General features: G+C 37.3%; 1 protein-coding gene across 3 annotated transcripts in view; it reads left to right on the top strand.

Moving 5' to 3' along the window:
- LOC127652412 (DENN domain-containing protein 4C-like) overlaps nucleotides 1-16218 on the top strand; it is a 109426-nt gene that overhangs the window by 85648 nt on the left and 7560 nt on the right. For all 3 annotated transcript variants that reach the window (XM_052138549.1, XM_052138538.1, XM_052138558.1), the window contains 9 exons: nucleotides 1744-2819; nucleotides 4833-5022; nucleotides 5407-5513; nucleotides 6672-6847; nucleotides 11883-12074; nucleotides 12362-12545; nucleotides 15203-15313; nucleotides 15429-15566; nucleotides 15818-15935. In XM_052138549.1, the coding sequence (XP_051994509.1) occupies nucleotides 1744-2819; nucleotides 4833-5022; nucleotides 5407-5513; nucleotides 6672-6847; nucleotides 11883-12074; nucleotides 12362-12545; nucleotides 15203-15313; nucleotides 15429-15566; nucleotides 15818-15935 (2292 nt within the window). The remainder of the gene's footprint in view (nucleotides 1-1743; nucleotides 2820-4832; nucleotides 5023-5406; nucleotides 5514-6671; nucleotides 6848-11882; nucleotides 12075-12361; nucleotides 12546-15202; nucleotides 15314-15428; nucleotides 15567-15817; nucleotides 15936-16218) is intronic.

The following is a 16218-nucleotide window of genomic DNA, read 5'->3' as shown; positions in this document are numbered from 1 at the left end:
AAATATTAGCATTATATTAGTTAATTTTCTCTTATAGCAGAATTTCATGTACAGCTGCTTTGAAACGATGGCTGCTGTGAAAAGTGCTATACATATAAATTTGACTTGACTCATAAGATTGAAGTAAGAAACAAAATAACGCAATACACTTTTAGATCAATTAGAATTACAGCCTTAAAAGCAAATTACAAAGACAAATTAGAGTCCCCACGAATGCAAGGATGGAGTGGAGAGAAATAATATCAAGGAGGAAAATAAAGATGAAAGGAAAAATATTAGATGGATAGACCAATAACATATAAGATTAAGATCCTACAATTTGACACAGATGGGAACTGCTTAAAGAAGTAATTATATAATATTAAATGATGACAATTATTTCTGTTTGACAAAAATGTAATGAGCAATGATACTACCCAACAAAGGGAAAATGCAAAATTGATTTCTGACTGAAAGAGGTCTCTCATGATTTGTCTGGTGACAGACGATGTCTCATATTCTGAAATTCCAGCAACAACAAAATCCACATAAAAATAATTCAAAGCTCTTTTCTCAGTTACAATGTTAGTTAATGAATATGGCCGTTGTAGGGTAGCAAAGGGTATTGATATTTTTTCCAGTGTAACTATATGTGTAAAGTCATTTAGGGAACACATGAATTTGGATGGATGGAAGGTAATGCCATGCAAGCACCAAAGGTTATTTTCATGACAAAAAATTGAGTAGTTTAAAAAGCAAAGACAAACAATAAACAAAAACTATCACAGCACAGTAAAAAGATGTATATGAGATGTGAGACACTTGGAGACCGACAGAATCTCTCATCAACACCGAATTAACAACAGGTAAATCAGAAGCAAGAGTCCCGCAACAGTGGGGTGCGGGACAACTTTGATTGCTGAGTGCAGGTGCAGGTGCAGGCGGGATGATGTGTGCGCAGGAAAGGGAGAAAGAAATTACCCATGTAACTCCTGCAAAATATAAATATAAATCTATTTAAAAAATAAAATGGATTTATTTAAGGAACAGAGTGATAGTGGTGTTTGCTCCATGCAGCAGAAAGTCCCTTAGTGCTATGGATGTTAACGCTTTATTAAAGAAAGGCACAAACAAAACTTTGAAAGCAACCAAAGATCAATCAGATATTTGGCAATGTTACTGTTAACAAAAAAAAAAAATTTCCCTCCATTTTTTTGGATGGGAATTGTAATAAAAACTATTTTTATATTTTTTTACTATTTTTAGCCTATGATAGAAGGAACAGAATCTTATGGGAGTGGGACTGAAAAAGTCGCGCAGACCCCAACCATATACCGCACAGCACCAGGCTTCTATATGGAAACTAAAAACCTACACATAACACAAAAATATCTCTTATTACCATTCTTGCTTATGTAACATCTCTGGATTGCAGCAGCATCTTCTTGAGTGTCGTTGCTTATGGCCAATGACAAAAATAGAAAAACACTACACATTTCTGGTGCTGTTTTGTGATTGGTTGGGCAGTCTATAGCCCACCCACAATGTTTGCAGCACCATATTGCTTTTATCCAATGCACAAATATGGATTTGTTTTTTATTTTTAATTTTATTTAAAACTGTTTCACAAATGTTTGATTGGGTGGGCAAGACTTCCCATACCTACACCCAGCCCTGAACATATGAATCATATCATATTATTGTTTAAGGGCTATCATCATGAAATCAGCACCCTTTCTCTCTCAATCTCTCTTATATCTCCAGGAGGTGTTGGCACATGCAAGCTCTTCATGCCTCACAAAAAGAGTGAAGATATAGCCCTGCCTGTGGAGAACGATTCTACCATCTCAGATTCAGTCTCGAAGACTACACAACAGCAGAGAGTGAAAGCATTTGCGGAGCACAGCTGCAGTTTCAGCGCGGAGAGCAAAGCTGGCATGCTACAAAAGAAGGGCAGTCTGGAGATCAGTGTAGATCAAATGGGCGCTGACGTAAAAATCCTCGCTGCCGCGTTCCCTGGCAGCCTCACCCCTCCACCTTCTGCAACCATCCCTCCCTTTAAGACCTTTATGTTAAGACCTGCCCCCAAGGAGGAGGAACATGAAGATCAAGAAACATGTTTTGAGGTATATGTAAAGGAACAAAGAAAAGATGAAGTATCGGTGGCGGTGACAACACCGCCAGGGAGTGAAGGAGTTGGGCGGAGCATAAGCATTGGCTCATCCTCCTCTAAAGCGGTGGAGAGGGAGGATGTTGAGGTGGGGGCGGATCCTCTCTCGCTCTTTGCTTCGGAAACTGAGGATGCAGTCTCTATTCAAAGCCTGGAGTCCACACGCCCATTTCCAGCTGTGGTATCAAGGAATCTTGCAGATGAAATTGAGAAGTACATGAGCTTAAAGAGTCCACTTGGTGTGAAATCCCCCAGCATGGAGTTGCAACAGGGGGCAAACCGTGAATCGGGTGACTGCCTGGACACGCCAGCAGTTAAGCAGCCTTTGGAAAGGAGATCGAGCCTTCCAGCTGGCCCCGTCAAAGGACCTAGTTCAACGGACACTCCAAAACGAAGCCCTGGCGTTCCACGCTCTAAGACTTTTGCTATCAATTCACCCAAGACCCCGGGCGCTGCCGGTCAAAGGTCATCGTCACTGACCGCACTTGTAAAGTCATCACAGAGTAGCTCATTGGGATCTGTCATCAATTCCATATCAGGAATTAAGATGGACTCGCTGCTGTCGGGGCCTAAAGTTGACATACTGAAGTCAGGCATGAAGCAGGCAGCCAATGTAGCTAGTAAGATGTGGGATGCAGTGGCCTCAGCGTATTCCTACTCTGATGATGAGGTGAGTGAAAGACAGATAGGTATTCAAGGGAAATTTCTTGATCAGAGATCATGATGCAGACAAACCGCACAGGTGCCGTAGGCCACTCCTGGCTTATATGTAAGGATACACTATCAGGTGAAGCACAAGGTTTAGAGTAGCAAAACGTTTTCATTAGAAATCCTTTATTTACTAATAATACATTTAAATAATTAAATAAATGTTGCTTTATTTGGATGAAAATTCATTGCATTTTGAACTGTTCTGAGACCAGAGCAGACATACAGCACACTGGAGGTTGTCATTCACTAAATGGGGAACAAGGGTGCATCCTATAGCTTTCCTATGAAGACAAGTGGATTCAATGCAAACTTCCTATCAAAAGATAAGTTTCATACTGCAGATGATGTTTGAACCACTCAACATGGTTTGCAGACATAAGACAATGGGAATCAGTACATAGATTCAGAATTTATAATGTATAATTTTATTTTTATATGGTTGGCAGTAATTGGACGATGATGGCCCTTACTTGTATCAGAATTAATTATGCTAATTTCTGATTTGTAAAATTCTCATGCACTGGCTATCATTTGTTTGTTTGACAGTGCGAAGAGAGAACATTGAGATTTTGTTGCCAAAGAAAACAATATTTATATTATTTGTACCATTTTTATATTTGTGCTTTTCCCAATACACATTGTTCCAAAGCAGCTTTACAGAAAATCAGCTTTAATGTGATTAAAACAAATCTGACTTTCTATGCCGTTATGTTATTTAAACTTAGTCCCGCTGTCCACATATGTTGCCATACATTTTTAGGAAAACTGTTTGCTCTAGAATTATTTTTTTTTAATGTTTATTAGGTGCTACTAGTTACAAATCAAAAAGGAAAATGCACACAGCAGTCACGCTCTGATCTCAGGAGAATATATATCAAAAACAAAATCACACACGTTTTTTTTTTCTTCACATTTTAGAATAATAGTAAAGTCATCAAAACAATAAAATAACATAAATGGAACTATGGGAATTATGTTGTGACTAAAAAAATCCAAAATAAATCAAAACTGTGTTAAATTTTAACATCAAAGTAGTCACCCTTTGACTAGAATTTGCAGAAACATACTCTTGACATTTTCTCAACTAACTTCTGGAGGTATCACCTTGGGATGCTTTTTAAACAGTATTGAAGGCGTTCCCATCTATGTTGGGCACTTATTGGCAGCTTTTCTTTATTATTTGGTCCAAGTCATCGATTTCAAAAACATTTTTCATGAGAAACATTACAGTCAAGTGTTCCAAATGTTTTGACTGGGTGTGTTTGTCTGCGGGTGGGTGGGTGTATATATATGTATGTGTGTGTATGTGTGTGTGTGTGTGTGTATATACACACACACACACACACACACACACACACACACATATATATTTATTTATTTATTTTTATCTTAACAGTATATACATTTTTTTTTATGTTTTAAAACCTCACAAACTACTTTTTGTGAAGTGTTTTGCTAGAAGTGTGTACTTGTGCCTGATCTTTCTAAAAAGTAAAAAAGTCTCCTCACCTGCTAGAAGCCAATATCGAGGAGGATTGGGTGTTATGTTAATAGTGCCACACATTAGAGGTGAATAAAATTACTTTCCGAAATTTGAACACTTTTGTTCCTCGTTACAGAATCCACATACCTTTTGAACAAGCATTTTTTGAACAATTACATTTTCACAGTTTTTATAACTGTTGCATACATTTCAATTTTGTAGTTGATAATTTATGTTGTAATGTTTATTCTAGCCAACATATGTATTCAGTATCAAGGTTTAGATAATTATTTTTCACTGGGGGTAGATGGGGTCTCCCAGGTCCCTGGTTTTTTGTCATTGTCTTCTGGTCACCCTAATTGACGTATTGAAGACAACTATGAAAATAACTGGCATACCTGACTGTTTAATATGCAAACAATTACACTTTTTTTTAAATGTTCTACTTATGCCAGTTTTGACTATATTTTGAATATATGTGTGATTCAGGATGAGAACTCCCAGCCCAGAGACGGTTTCCCAGCCAGGCTGGAAGAAAAGTTGCTGTCTGCCGAGGGAACAGCAGACACCCCAAGAGGTCTGATGCCCAGCCTGGCATCAAACGGGCTCACGTGCAGCAACACCAGCCTGGGCAGCAGCAGCGGTAGCAGCGATACCAGCCGTGGTCATCTGCCAACACGTAAGCATACAAAGCTAAAATGCAGTAACAATGCTTGCACTGAAACAGAGAAAAATTCTTCAAATGTTGTGATTGTCCAGCCAGATGTGGATTATGAAAAAGCCTTACTCTGTTTTCTATGAAAATAAGAACGGTTGTGTCAAACTCATCTAGCATAGGACAGATCATAGACTAAGACTCCTTATTTCGTAATAACTCCATTTTGATAAACACATTGTAAATGACACTGCATCTGATGTCTTAGCATCAATAAGATTAAAATGTATTTCTTAAAACAAAATGTACTTTTAAGACAATGTGATGTCATTGCTATATTAACAGTCTGTACACTCAGTTCCTTTATTGAAAAACAGTCTCTCTCCCTCTCTCTCTCTCTCGGTACAGCTTTGACTCCTGGCCGGTCTATGAGAAGCGCAGACTCGGAAAGGTCTGAACACAGTTCTTCTCATCACGCCAGCACCTCCAGCATTTACCAGAATTGTGCTTTAGAGGTGAGAACAGTGCCCCTTGCTTGATACCAGAATATCACTGCAAAGTTAAGTTGCTCCTAGTTAAAGGGATATTCTCTCATCATTTACTCACCCTCATGCCATCTCAGATGTGTATGACTTTTTTTTTCTTCTGTTGAACAAAAGCAAAGATTTTTAAAAGAAAATTTCAGCCCTGTAGACCCTTTCAATGCAAGTGAATGGTGACCAGAACTTTGAAGCTCCAAAAATCACAAAGGCAGCATAAAAGTAATCCATATGACTCCAGTGGTTAAATAAATTTTTAAGCAAAGCAATCACTTTAGGTGAGAAACAGATCAATATTTCAGTCCTTTTTTATATATATATATATAAATCTCCTCTTTCACTTCAGAATCAGATTTTTTAGTAAAAAGGACTTAAAAAATGTATCTGTTTTTGGCCACACCTATTAGATTCAACCACTTGAGTCATTTGGATTACTTTTAGCCCTTTTGCACATGCAGCAGCATTATCGCTTGACGTCTCTTTTCCTTGTATTGTATGTCACTAGTGGGCGCTCCTATTACGGTCGCCCTAATGCTATTGGTGAAATGCACGTCTGGCCATACCTTTTGAAAATCAGATCACAGATGAGATATATTGCTGAGAAAATCAAGATAGTCTCATTAAAAATGTATTCTCTGCAGAGGAGAGTCTTTCTATATAAACTGCAATTTACTTTGACATTCGTTGAATACTAAGCTAAATTTATCATTACACTCACAGCCTTGTGCACCTTTTTCCAAACTTTCTGGGTAAAATAACAGTTAAATTACAGCTAGTATACAATCAAACATACATACAAAAAGATAATGAAATATTTTTTTAAATACTTTCCCTTATTATGTACATTAGTGTTTGAAATATATCCTATGTACAAGTTTTGATTATTTCAGTGGATTTTGTGATGCACATGCTTTCCGTAACATCCACATTCAGACAATGGAAACCTCTATCTTATAATAAACTACAGAGATCACAATCCCATCCCAGTCAGTTCATGAAATGACAGACATCGACTGTTAATAATTGTATCTCAATCTTTGTTTTGAATACAAATTCCATCCAAATAGTGCTCAAGTCTGCCATGTTTCTTTCAGAAAGTGAACCTTTTGCTCAGTTTTGTGGTCTCATCCTCAGGTCCTCATGTCGAGCTGCTCTCAGTGTCGATCATGTGAGGCTCTGGTGTATGACGAGGAGATCATGGCAGGCTGGACTGCAGATGACTCCAACCTCAACTCCACCTGTCCATTATGTCAAATCTCTTTCCTCCCTCTGCTTCATGTAGAGTTCCATGACCTGCGTGCCACACCAGGGTAAGTTGCTAAAGATTTACAGTGCATTCAGGAAATATTCAGACCCCTTTTTTTCACATTTTATCACGTTGCAGCCTTAAGCTAAAATGCTTTAAAATTATTTAAAAAAATCACATAATCTACACTCCATACCCTATAATGACAAAGAAAAAACAGATTTTTTTATAACTTTACAAATGTATTTAAAAGAAAAAACATAAATGTCACATTGACTTAAGTATTCAGACCCTTTGTTATGACATTTGAAATTTAGCTCAGGTGCATCCTATTTCTCTGGATCATCTTTAAAATGCTTCTTCACTTTGATTGGAGTCCACCTGTGGAAAATGTAATTGATTGGACATGATTTGGAAAGGCTAACACCTGTCTATAAAAGGTCTCACAGCTGAAAATGCATATCAGAGCAAAAACCAAGCCATGAGGTTAAAGGAACTGCCTGCAGAGCTCTGAGACAGGATTGTGTCGAGACAAAGATCTGGGGAAGGCTACAAAAATATTTTGGCTGCATTGAGCACAGTGGCCTCCATAATTCTTAAATGGAAGAAGTTTGGAACAACCAGTACTCCGCCCGGCCAAACTGAGCAATCAGGGGAGAAGAGCCTTGATAAGAGAGGTGACCAAGAACCTGTTGGTCACCCTGGTTACACTCCAGACATCACGTGTGGAGATTGGAGAAACTTGCAGAAGGACAACTATCACTGCAAAACTCCACCGATTTGGGCTTTACGGCAGAGTGGCCAGACGGAATTCTCTCCTCAGTGCAAGACATAAAAAAAGCACCTAAAGGACTCTCGGACTGTGAGAAACAAGATTCTCTGGTCTGATGAAATGAAGATCAAACTGTTTGGTCTCAATTCCAAATATCATGTCTGGAGGAAAGCAGGCACTGCTCATCACCTGCGCAATACCATCTCAACTGGGAAGCATGGTGGTGGGAGCATCATGATGTGGGGGTGTTTTTCAGCAGCAGGGACTAGGGGACTTGTCAGTAGAGGTCGACCGATTAATCGGCCGATTTTTTTTTTTTTATTTTTTTTTTGCATTTTTTTACATAATCGGCATCGGCCAATATCCAAGTATATCAAGCCGATTATTAGGCAGGCGCATCTGTGGGCAGCCTAGTGTTGTTGTGGAACACGTGTTCGACGCACTCTGCCCCTAGAGTAATTTTCCAGCAGAGTGAGCAGACCTCATCCAGTGCCTAAGGAAGGAGCTAAGTTCCTTGGAGAAAACGGTAAGGATTAAATTTGTATAACTCCTTTATATTTAATAAAAAACTTTTGATATGTTACTGCCAACTTCAAGAAAAAAACGCGACAAACACGATCGGCGACAATAACGTTCGGCTACTTTGGATATTGATAGCGTAGTTGAAGTTGCATTATCACAGCAGAAGGTTGGCTATCGTGTCACAATAAGTAAGCAAGAATTTAGCAATTACAGACAGTGAATCTGAGACTTGTATTTGTTCTGTTTGTGTGTCTTATATTTGAGAGGGTTGTCACTCAATGCAGAGAAATAAGTAATAAAAAAAGATACCAACGCACAATAGGCTAGTGAAGGACTGGTTTTGGTAAGCTCGGACGTTATCGGTTCTGCTGTCGGTACTGGAGAAATTAAGAAAATACATTTATTATTGCTATAAAGAGAAAGTTATATTATCTTGCCAGCCATTTCTATGTATATTAATATGAAACCATTTGTCTGTGATGCAATTTAGCTATTCGCAGTCAGAGAGAGAGAGAGAGATAGAGAGAGATCTCGCTCACGCGGTGCCACAGCGCGCACAACACAAGCCCTGCTTAATGAGTGACAGAACTAAACATTCAAACGTAGCCTGGTTTAGATCTGTGATATTAGTCTGATTTTATTTTAGATTTTGCCTTCCAAAGATTATAAAAAGAATATTTATACATAAGCCGCATTCTTTCTAGCACAACTTCCCTTCATGGCGGTGCACTGACATTTCTCCCTAAAACTCAAACTTAACGTCAGAATCAGCACGATCGGTGATTGTTGTAAAATGCAGTCTAGCTACTGTTGCTAAATTGCGGGACACGTTTAATAATAAAAAGAGCGCAAGAGATACCGTTGCCAAGGCGGCGCGCGCTCCGAAACAGACCGCAACAAGCAAAGTATAGGCTACTTTGGGTTTCATGTGCGCGTCTAAACGATCAACTTTACACAAAAATATGTCAAAACAACCGGCTTGGAGATTCACTTAAACACAGTTTATGTCTTAAATGGACGCAGTTATGGAAATAGTTGGGATAAAATATGGTGCATCAGGAGCCTATTAGACTCGGTCTTAAAGGGGAAGCAGTCTAATAAACATGCTGACGATTGAGCCATTACTGCGAATCAAACAACAAAAGGCAAAGAGAAAATCACTTACAGCTCTTGAATGAATAACTTCTGCATTAATAAGCATTAATCTATCTATGATAAATTATGCAGTGTTATTTTACAATTGATTACTTTATTAGATTTCTTTTTAGACCACACCTGAACAGTAATGTTAGTTGACCTTCCTGAAATGAAATCACTGTGCCTATATAACGTTTATCTTTGTGTAATTGTTTATCTTTTGTTTATCTTTGTTTAATATATATATATATATATATATATATATATATATATATATATATAACAAAAAGAACCGTTAAGAATACCGTTAAAGTACCGGATCGATAAGCAGTATCGGTAAGAGTAGTAATTCCATTAAAACCTTAACGATACCCATCCCTAGTTATGCCTGTGCTTCTCTTGGATGCTCTGAATATTGGATTACATGTCTGGATTGCCCCTTAATTAAAGCTGCATTTGGATCTCAACCTTCGTGTCTCTGAGCAGTTCGTAACACCTGCTTTGTTTATTTAATATATTTGTTATACATTATTTGTACAATATGTTTTTACATTATATATTTTTAATTTAAGTGTACAAGTGCAGATTGGTCAATTGTTCAATAAATGTTTTTGTTGAGAAATTTTGTCTATCTTAAGTAATTATTTGTGTTACATTTTATCTTTCAAATAAAAGGTTCAAATAAGAGGTTAAAAACAAGCACATATCGGCCAAATATCGGCCAAAATAAATCGGCAGCATTAATCGGCCATCGGCCGACCCGGATTTCAAAAGATCGAACTCATATCGGTCGACCTTTACTTGTCAGGGTTGAAGGAAAGCTGAAAGCAGTAAAATACAGAGATTTCCTTAATGGAGCATTCAGGACCTCAGACTGGGCCGAAGGTTTACCATCCAACAGGACAATGAACCTAAGCACACAGACAAGACAACACAAGAGTGGCTTAGGGACAACTCTGTGAATGTCCTTGAGTGGCCCAGCCAGAGCCTGGACTTATCGAACATCTCTGGAGAGACCTGAAAATGGCTGTCCACGGACGGTCCCCATCCAACCTGACAGAGCTTGAGAGGATATGCGGAGAAGAATGGCAGAAAATCCCCAAATCCATGTGTGCAAAGCTTGTCGCATCATACTCAAAAGACTTGAGGCTGTAATCGCTGCCAATGGTGCTTCAACTAAGTACTGAGTTAAGGGTCTGAATACTTATGTCAATGTGACATTTCAGTTTTTTATTTTTAATACATTTTCAAAGTTATCAAAAATCTGGTTTTTGCATTGTCATTATGGGGTATGGAGTGTAAATTAATGTGAAAATAGTTTTTATTTAAAGCATTTTAGCATTAGGCTGCAACACAATGAAGGGATCCGAATACTTTCTGAATGCACTGTAGTATTAGAAAGCATGTACACAGATCGTTTAATATATACAGCAAACAAACATGGCCAACGCTAATCAGATTATCTGTATCCTTTGTAATTTTCTTCGAAGTCAGTGTGCAGGGATTTTAACAGTTCACCAGGAAACAAAGTTGTGTTCACAAGCTCCCAGGCAAAAAACAAACAAAGTGCTGCTGAGGAATATTTTTGGCAAGAATTTACCAAAGTTTCAATCATTGTATTAAATCCTTGAAAGATATTCAAGACACGTATTTGAGACAGCTAACATAAATAGATAAAATTAAGCACACCTGTATATTTGTTCTCAAAGTCTGACTCCAGAATTACATTATATAAAACTGTGGCTGTAGTTTTATATGTCAGTCAGATAGCTACTTCATTTCTAAGTGGGTTTTCTAGGTCAGAATAAGCTCCAAAGTGGACTAGACTTGATGTCAATTGTCAAAAGACTGGCTACACAAGGCTACTTAAAGGGATATTCTGGGTTTAATACAAGTTAAACTCAATCAACAGCATTTGTGGCATAATGTTGATTACCACAAAAATAAATTTTGACTTGCCCCTTCTTTTCATAAAAAAAAGCTAAAATCTGGGTGACAGTGAGGCACTTACAATGGAAGGGAATGGTGCCAATCCGATAACATTAAAATATTCACTGTTTCAAAAGTATAGCCACATGACTTAAACAATATGCATTTTAACATGATTTTATTGTGCTAAAATTGCTTATTGCACTTTTCTGTGTAAAGTTATAGGCAATTTTACAACTTTGTTGCCATGATGATGTAATATCAGCAAACCTTAAAACAACGTTAAAAATGACAATTTGCATAAGTTTACAGCTCAAATAAAACATGAGTTTAACAGAATAATGAATATAAGTGCTTTTATAAAATGATAAGCTTCACATTTCTGCCTTTTAAACCCTACAAACATTGGCCCCATTAACTTCTATTGTAAGTGCCTCATTCTAACCTAGATTATTTTTTTTTTTCGATAAACATTTTGTGGTAACATCATGCCACAAACGCTGTCGAGTAAGCTTAACTTGTATTGAACCTGGAAAATTCCTTTAAAATTAAAATAAGATTTGGTTGGTATAAGAATGATGTTGCACACTTTATTGGAGAGATATATTTGATCAAGTTCCATATGTTTTTTTTAATCTTTGAAAATTTGTGTTGCCTATGTTAATAACTGATAAACATCTGTGCTATATGTATTAATAGAGAGTACTATTGACTGCCACTTTATACATTTGGTTTTCAGCTTCTATTTGAAGACGAGCACATCAGGAGAAAGTATCCACTGCTCCAGCACTCAGCCGGCCACCTCTGGTTCCTCAGAGGTCAAAGTGGGAAGTCCTACTGACCCTCCTGACCTCATGAGCTGTCCTGAATCCCCAGAGGAAAGCGAAGGTTCTGTCGCGATACCCGTTTCTCAAACTGGAACACCCAAGATGTATGCAACCAGAATCTAAGAAATGTTTTCATTTATGTTTATGTATAATTAAAGGTGATGTGTGGAAAAATTTAAGTAATTGTTTTTGTAATTATGTTTGGTGATTATAGTGGCACAGAAACATAGAGGTTTAACATTGCGGAAGGTTGCAGATATAAATACACTATTGAACTTCAGTTGATTCCATGTTTTGATAGTTTCTTTTTAAAAGGCTTTTTTTGTACAAACTATAATGTTTTGTGTCATGAATTTCACATTACATGCTGAAATCTGACTTTGCTCTACAGTCTTGCACCTGAGCCAGTGCATTCAGACCCCTTAAGTCTAATGGAGAGACAAATTGAGAAACGCAACACCTCTTTGACCCGCAGCAACAGTGTGGGTGGCCCTTTGCAAAGCCTGGACTGCATTCAGCGGCCCAGTCATGGCATATCCACCACCAGCCTACCCAACAGCCTGCTTGAGGTGGCGGTGAGTGATCTTGAGCTTTTGATTTTAGTGTTATTAGTTTAAGCAACTTGAATGCTCATTTTTGGTCTGACTGAAAACATAAATACCGTCTAATTAAATAATATTGCACTTAGCTATGTCTTAAAGGTATAGTTTAACCAAAATTTTTATTCTTTCATCATTTACTTACCCTCATGTAGTTACAAAAATATAATTTTGTTGTATTCCATGTAGCGCTGAAATATATATGAAATATACAAGATATAATCATGATGATTTTGCTGACAATATAAGTAAGTGATTTCGTGATCATTTAAAAGGAATAGTTCACCAAAAATGAAAATTCTCTCATTATTCACTTACCCTGATGCCATCCCAGATGTGTATGACTGCCTTTTTCAGCAGAACACAAATGACGATTTTTAGAATAAGATAGAGCTCTGTCACAGCACTTTGACTGTCCAAAAGTCAATTATGCTGCATAAAAGTAATCCATGCGACTCCAGTCGATCAATGAATGTCTTCTGAAGCGAATGTCTTCTGACTCGATAGGTTCATGTAAGAAACAAGTCGATAATTAAAAAACGCTATTACTTTAAATAGGTGCTTCTATCCAGTCAAATACACACTGCACTTTCACTGTCAAAACAAAGGCCCCAGGTGAAGTAAATATGGCAGAAAATATATTACTTGTATTTAAAATAAATCTTATCTGCAAAATGATAATTCAGTATTATACCATAATAATAACCATGACTGCATCCCACAGAAATAATTTAGTATCATCTAATATTCATCAGGGTTCCAAAAAATGTTTTTGCACACCTTGTACATTCACAAAAATATATGAAGATAAATAATGCTTTTTATTAAGCTACTATGTATCATTGAAAATAGAAATGAATATAAAAGTGCTTATCAAAGAAAAGGATTCAAATTAATTTCCTCTTGTGTTCATTTAGTTAAAAAAAAAAACTGGGGGAACAACCTTTGTTATTTTGAAGTCAGTTTGAATATATAAATAAATGGTTTTAAACCATTTCAGAGCTAATACATAATTATCAAGATATATATTGAATATCGTCAATAGGCTGAAAAATATTGAGAAATAATTTTTGGAGCCATATCGCCCAGCCCTACTTCCATGTAACACAAAAGATGTTTTACCATACAATGAAAATAGTTTGCTGTCAAATTTTAAAAAAGGACAAAAAAGTACTAGAAAAGAAATCCAAACGAATTACAGTTGAAGTCAAAAGTTTACATATAGCTTTTTCACAATTCCTGGCATTTAATCGTTGAAAACTTTCTCTGTCTTAGGTCAGTTTGGATCACTATTTTAAGAATGTGAAATGGCACAATAATAGTAGAGAAAATAATTTATTTTAGATATTATTTCTTTCATTACATTCCCAGTGGGTCAGAACTTTACAAATAGCTGGTAGCATTGCCTTTAAATAGTTTAACTTGGGTCAAATGTTTTGGGTAGCCTTCCACAAACTGAGTCTGGTTTGTAGTCCTCCTCACTCGCCCTGGCTTTTTCAGTTCTGCCCACAAATTTTTTATTGGATTGAGGTCAGAACTTTGTGATAGCCACTCCAGTACCTTGACTTTGTTGTCTTAAAGCCATTTTGCCACAATTTTTGAGGTATGCTAGGGGTCATTGTCCATTTGGAAGACCTATTTGCGACGGACTTTAACTTCCTGGCTGATGTCTTGAGCGCTTGCTTCAATATATCCACATAAATTTCCTTCCTCATGATGCCATCTATTTTGTGAAGTGCACCAGTCCCTCCTGCAGCAAAGCACCTCCACAACATGATGCTGCCACCCCTATGCTTCACAATTGGGATGGCATTCATTGGCTTGGAAGCTTCACCCTTTTTCCTCCAAACATAATGATGGCCATCATGGTCAAACAGTTACATTTTTGTTCAGACCAGTGGACATTTCTCCGTGTGCACTTGCAAAATGTACAAGACTTTTTTATGGCGGTTATGGAGCAGTGGCTTCTTCCTTGCTGAGCAGCCTTTCAGGTTTTCCAAACTGCTTAAAGGCACAGTTAACTTAGTTTATGTAAACTTTTGACCAACTGGAATTGTGATTATAGTCAATTAAAAGTGAAAAAATCTGTCTGTAAACAATTGTTTGAATAATTACTTGTCATGCACAAAGTAGATGTCTTGCCAAAAGTATAGTCTGCTAATATGAAATAGGAGGTTTAATGACTTCACTCTACGTGTATGTAAACTTCTGACTTCAACTTAATGTGCTATTTTCCAAGTCTTCTGAACCCATACAATAGCTATGTATTAGCAACAGACCATAACGTTCACTAACATTTCTATATAGTAGCGTAACAAGTCACCCCCGGGCCCATATGCAAAATTTGTGAGATGGGCACATAAATCCAGAACACATACAAGCTCCGTGTATGTGTACCCTCTTCACTGTAGTTAGTGCAGCAAGTCCAGGACCAAATGCATTATTTCATAATAGGTTTATCTCATAAAAAGTTTCGCAATATTTTGCCTATTTATAAACGTCATCATTTAATGGTGGAAAGCACACACTGTACACAGGTTACACAAAACACAGGAACAACACGCTTCGCTTCTGTACTAAGATTCAATTGACATAACTCTATAAATGTTTAATTCTGTATTTTGGTGTTCCAGGACACATTGGGTCAAAAGCGTCCAAACCCCAAACCAGTTTCTGTGCCATATCTCAGTCCACTGGTCCTTCGCAAAGAGCTGGAGTCACTATTAGAGAATGAGGGGGATCAGGTATTTAACTTACTTCACTTACACCTTTTTGGGGGTTGAGTCTTCTGTAAAATAACTTGAAATATATAAATGTACTTAAAATGTCTCTAATTAAATGATTTGAATGATCTTTTAGGTAATATATACCCATAACTTTCTCAGTCAACATCCCATCATCTTCTGGAACTTGGTGTGGTATTTCCGCCGTTTGGACCTACCAAATGTTCTGCCTGGACTCATCCTTACCTCTGAGCACTGCAATGATGGAGTACAGGTGTGTTATGTTCATTCACACTACTGTTCTCACCCCTACTCATTCAAAATGAGCCATTGTGTCTGTCTAATCCAGTTTAGCATGAAAATGTGCTCATTTTAGTGGATAAATCTGTAATCCATTCATTGATTAATTTGAACTGAATTAGTTGAATCTATTAATTTGAATCGATTTGTTTAAATCTACATTGTAATCAATTTAATTGAATCATTCAACTGAGCTGAACTAACTTCCCTTTTTTCCTGCCATAGCTGCCGCAGACATCTCTGTTTCAGGACAGTAAGCAGGTTTATGTGCAGCTGCTGTGGGACAATGTGAACTTGCATCAGGAGCCCACTGAGCCCCTTTATCAACTCTGGAGGATCTTCTGTGAGTGTAGTAGTGTTTGACACACTCCCATTATACATTTACGTTCTTGTTCAGTATTGTTAATCAGCACAGGACTGGTCAGTATGACCAGTTTCTAGTGTTGTGTAAAGAAATTAAGGAACAACAAAACAGATTGTGCACCTTTTGTGCAGTAGTACACTTTTGTATACTTAATCAATTAGTGGGGTAGAGAAACATGAACATGTACAGCTCAAGAGTGGTTTGCTAATAGCCTACTGCATACAAAATGTTAAATTTGAGTTTGTGGAGGGGAATAGTTGGT

Source organism: Xyrauchen texanus, chromosome 2 (genome assembly GCF_025860055.1).
Source record: "Xyrauchen texanus isolate HMW12.3.18 chromosome 2, RBS_HiC_50CHRs, whole genome shotgun sequence".
Taxonomy (NCBI): Eukaryota; Metazoa; Chordata; class Actinopteri; order Cypriniformes; family Catostomidae; genus Xyrauchen; species Xyrauchen texanus.
Note: the sequence above shows the minus strand (reverse complement) of the source record. Positions and strands in the feature narration are given on the sequence as shown.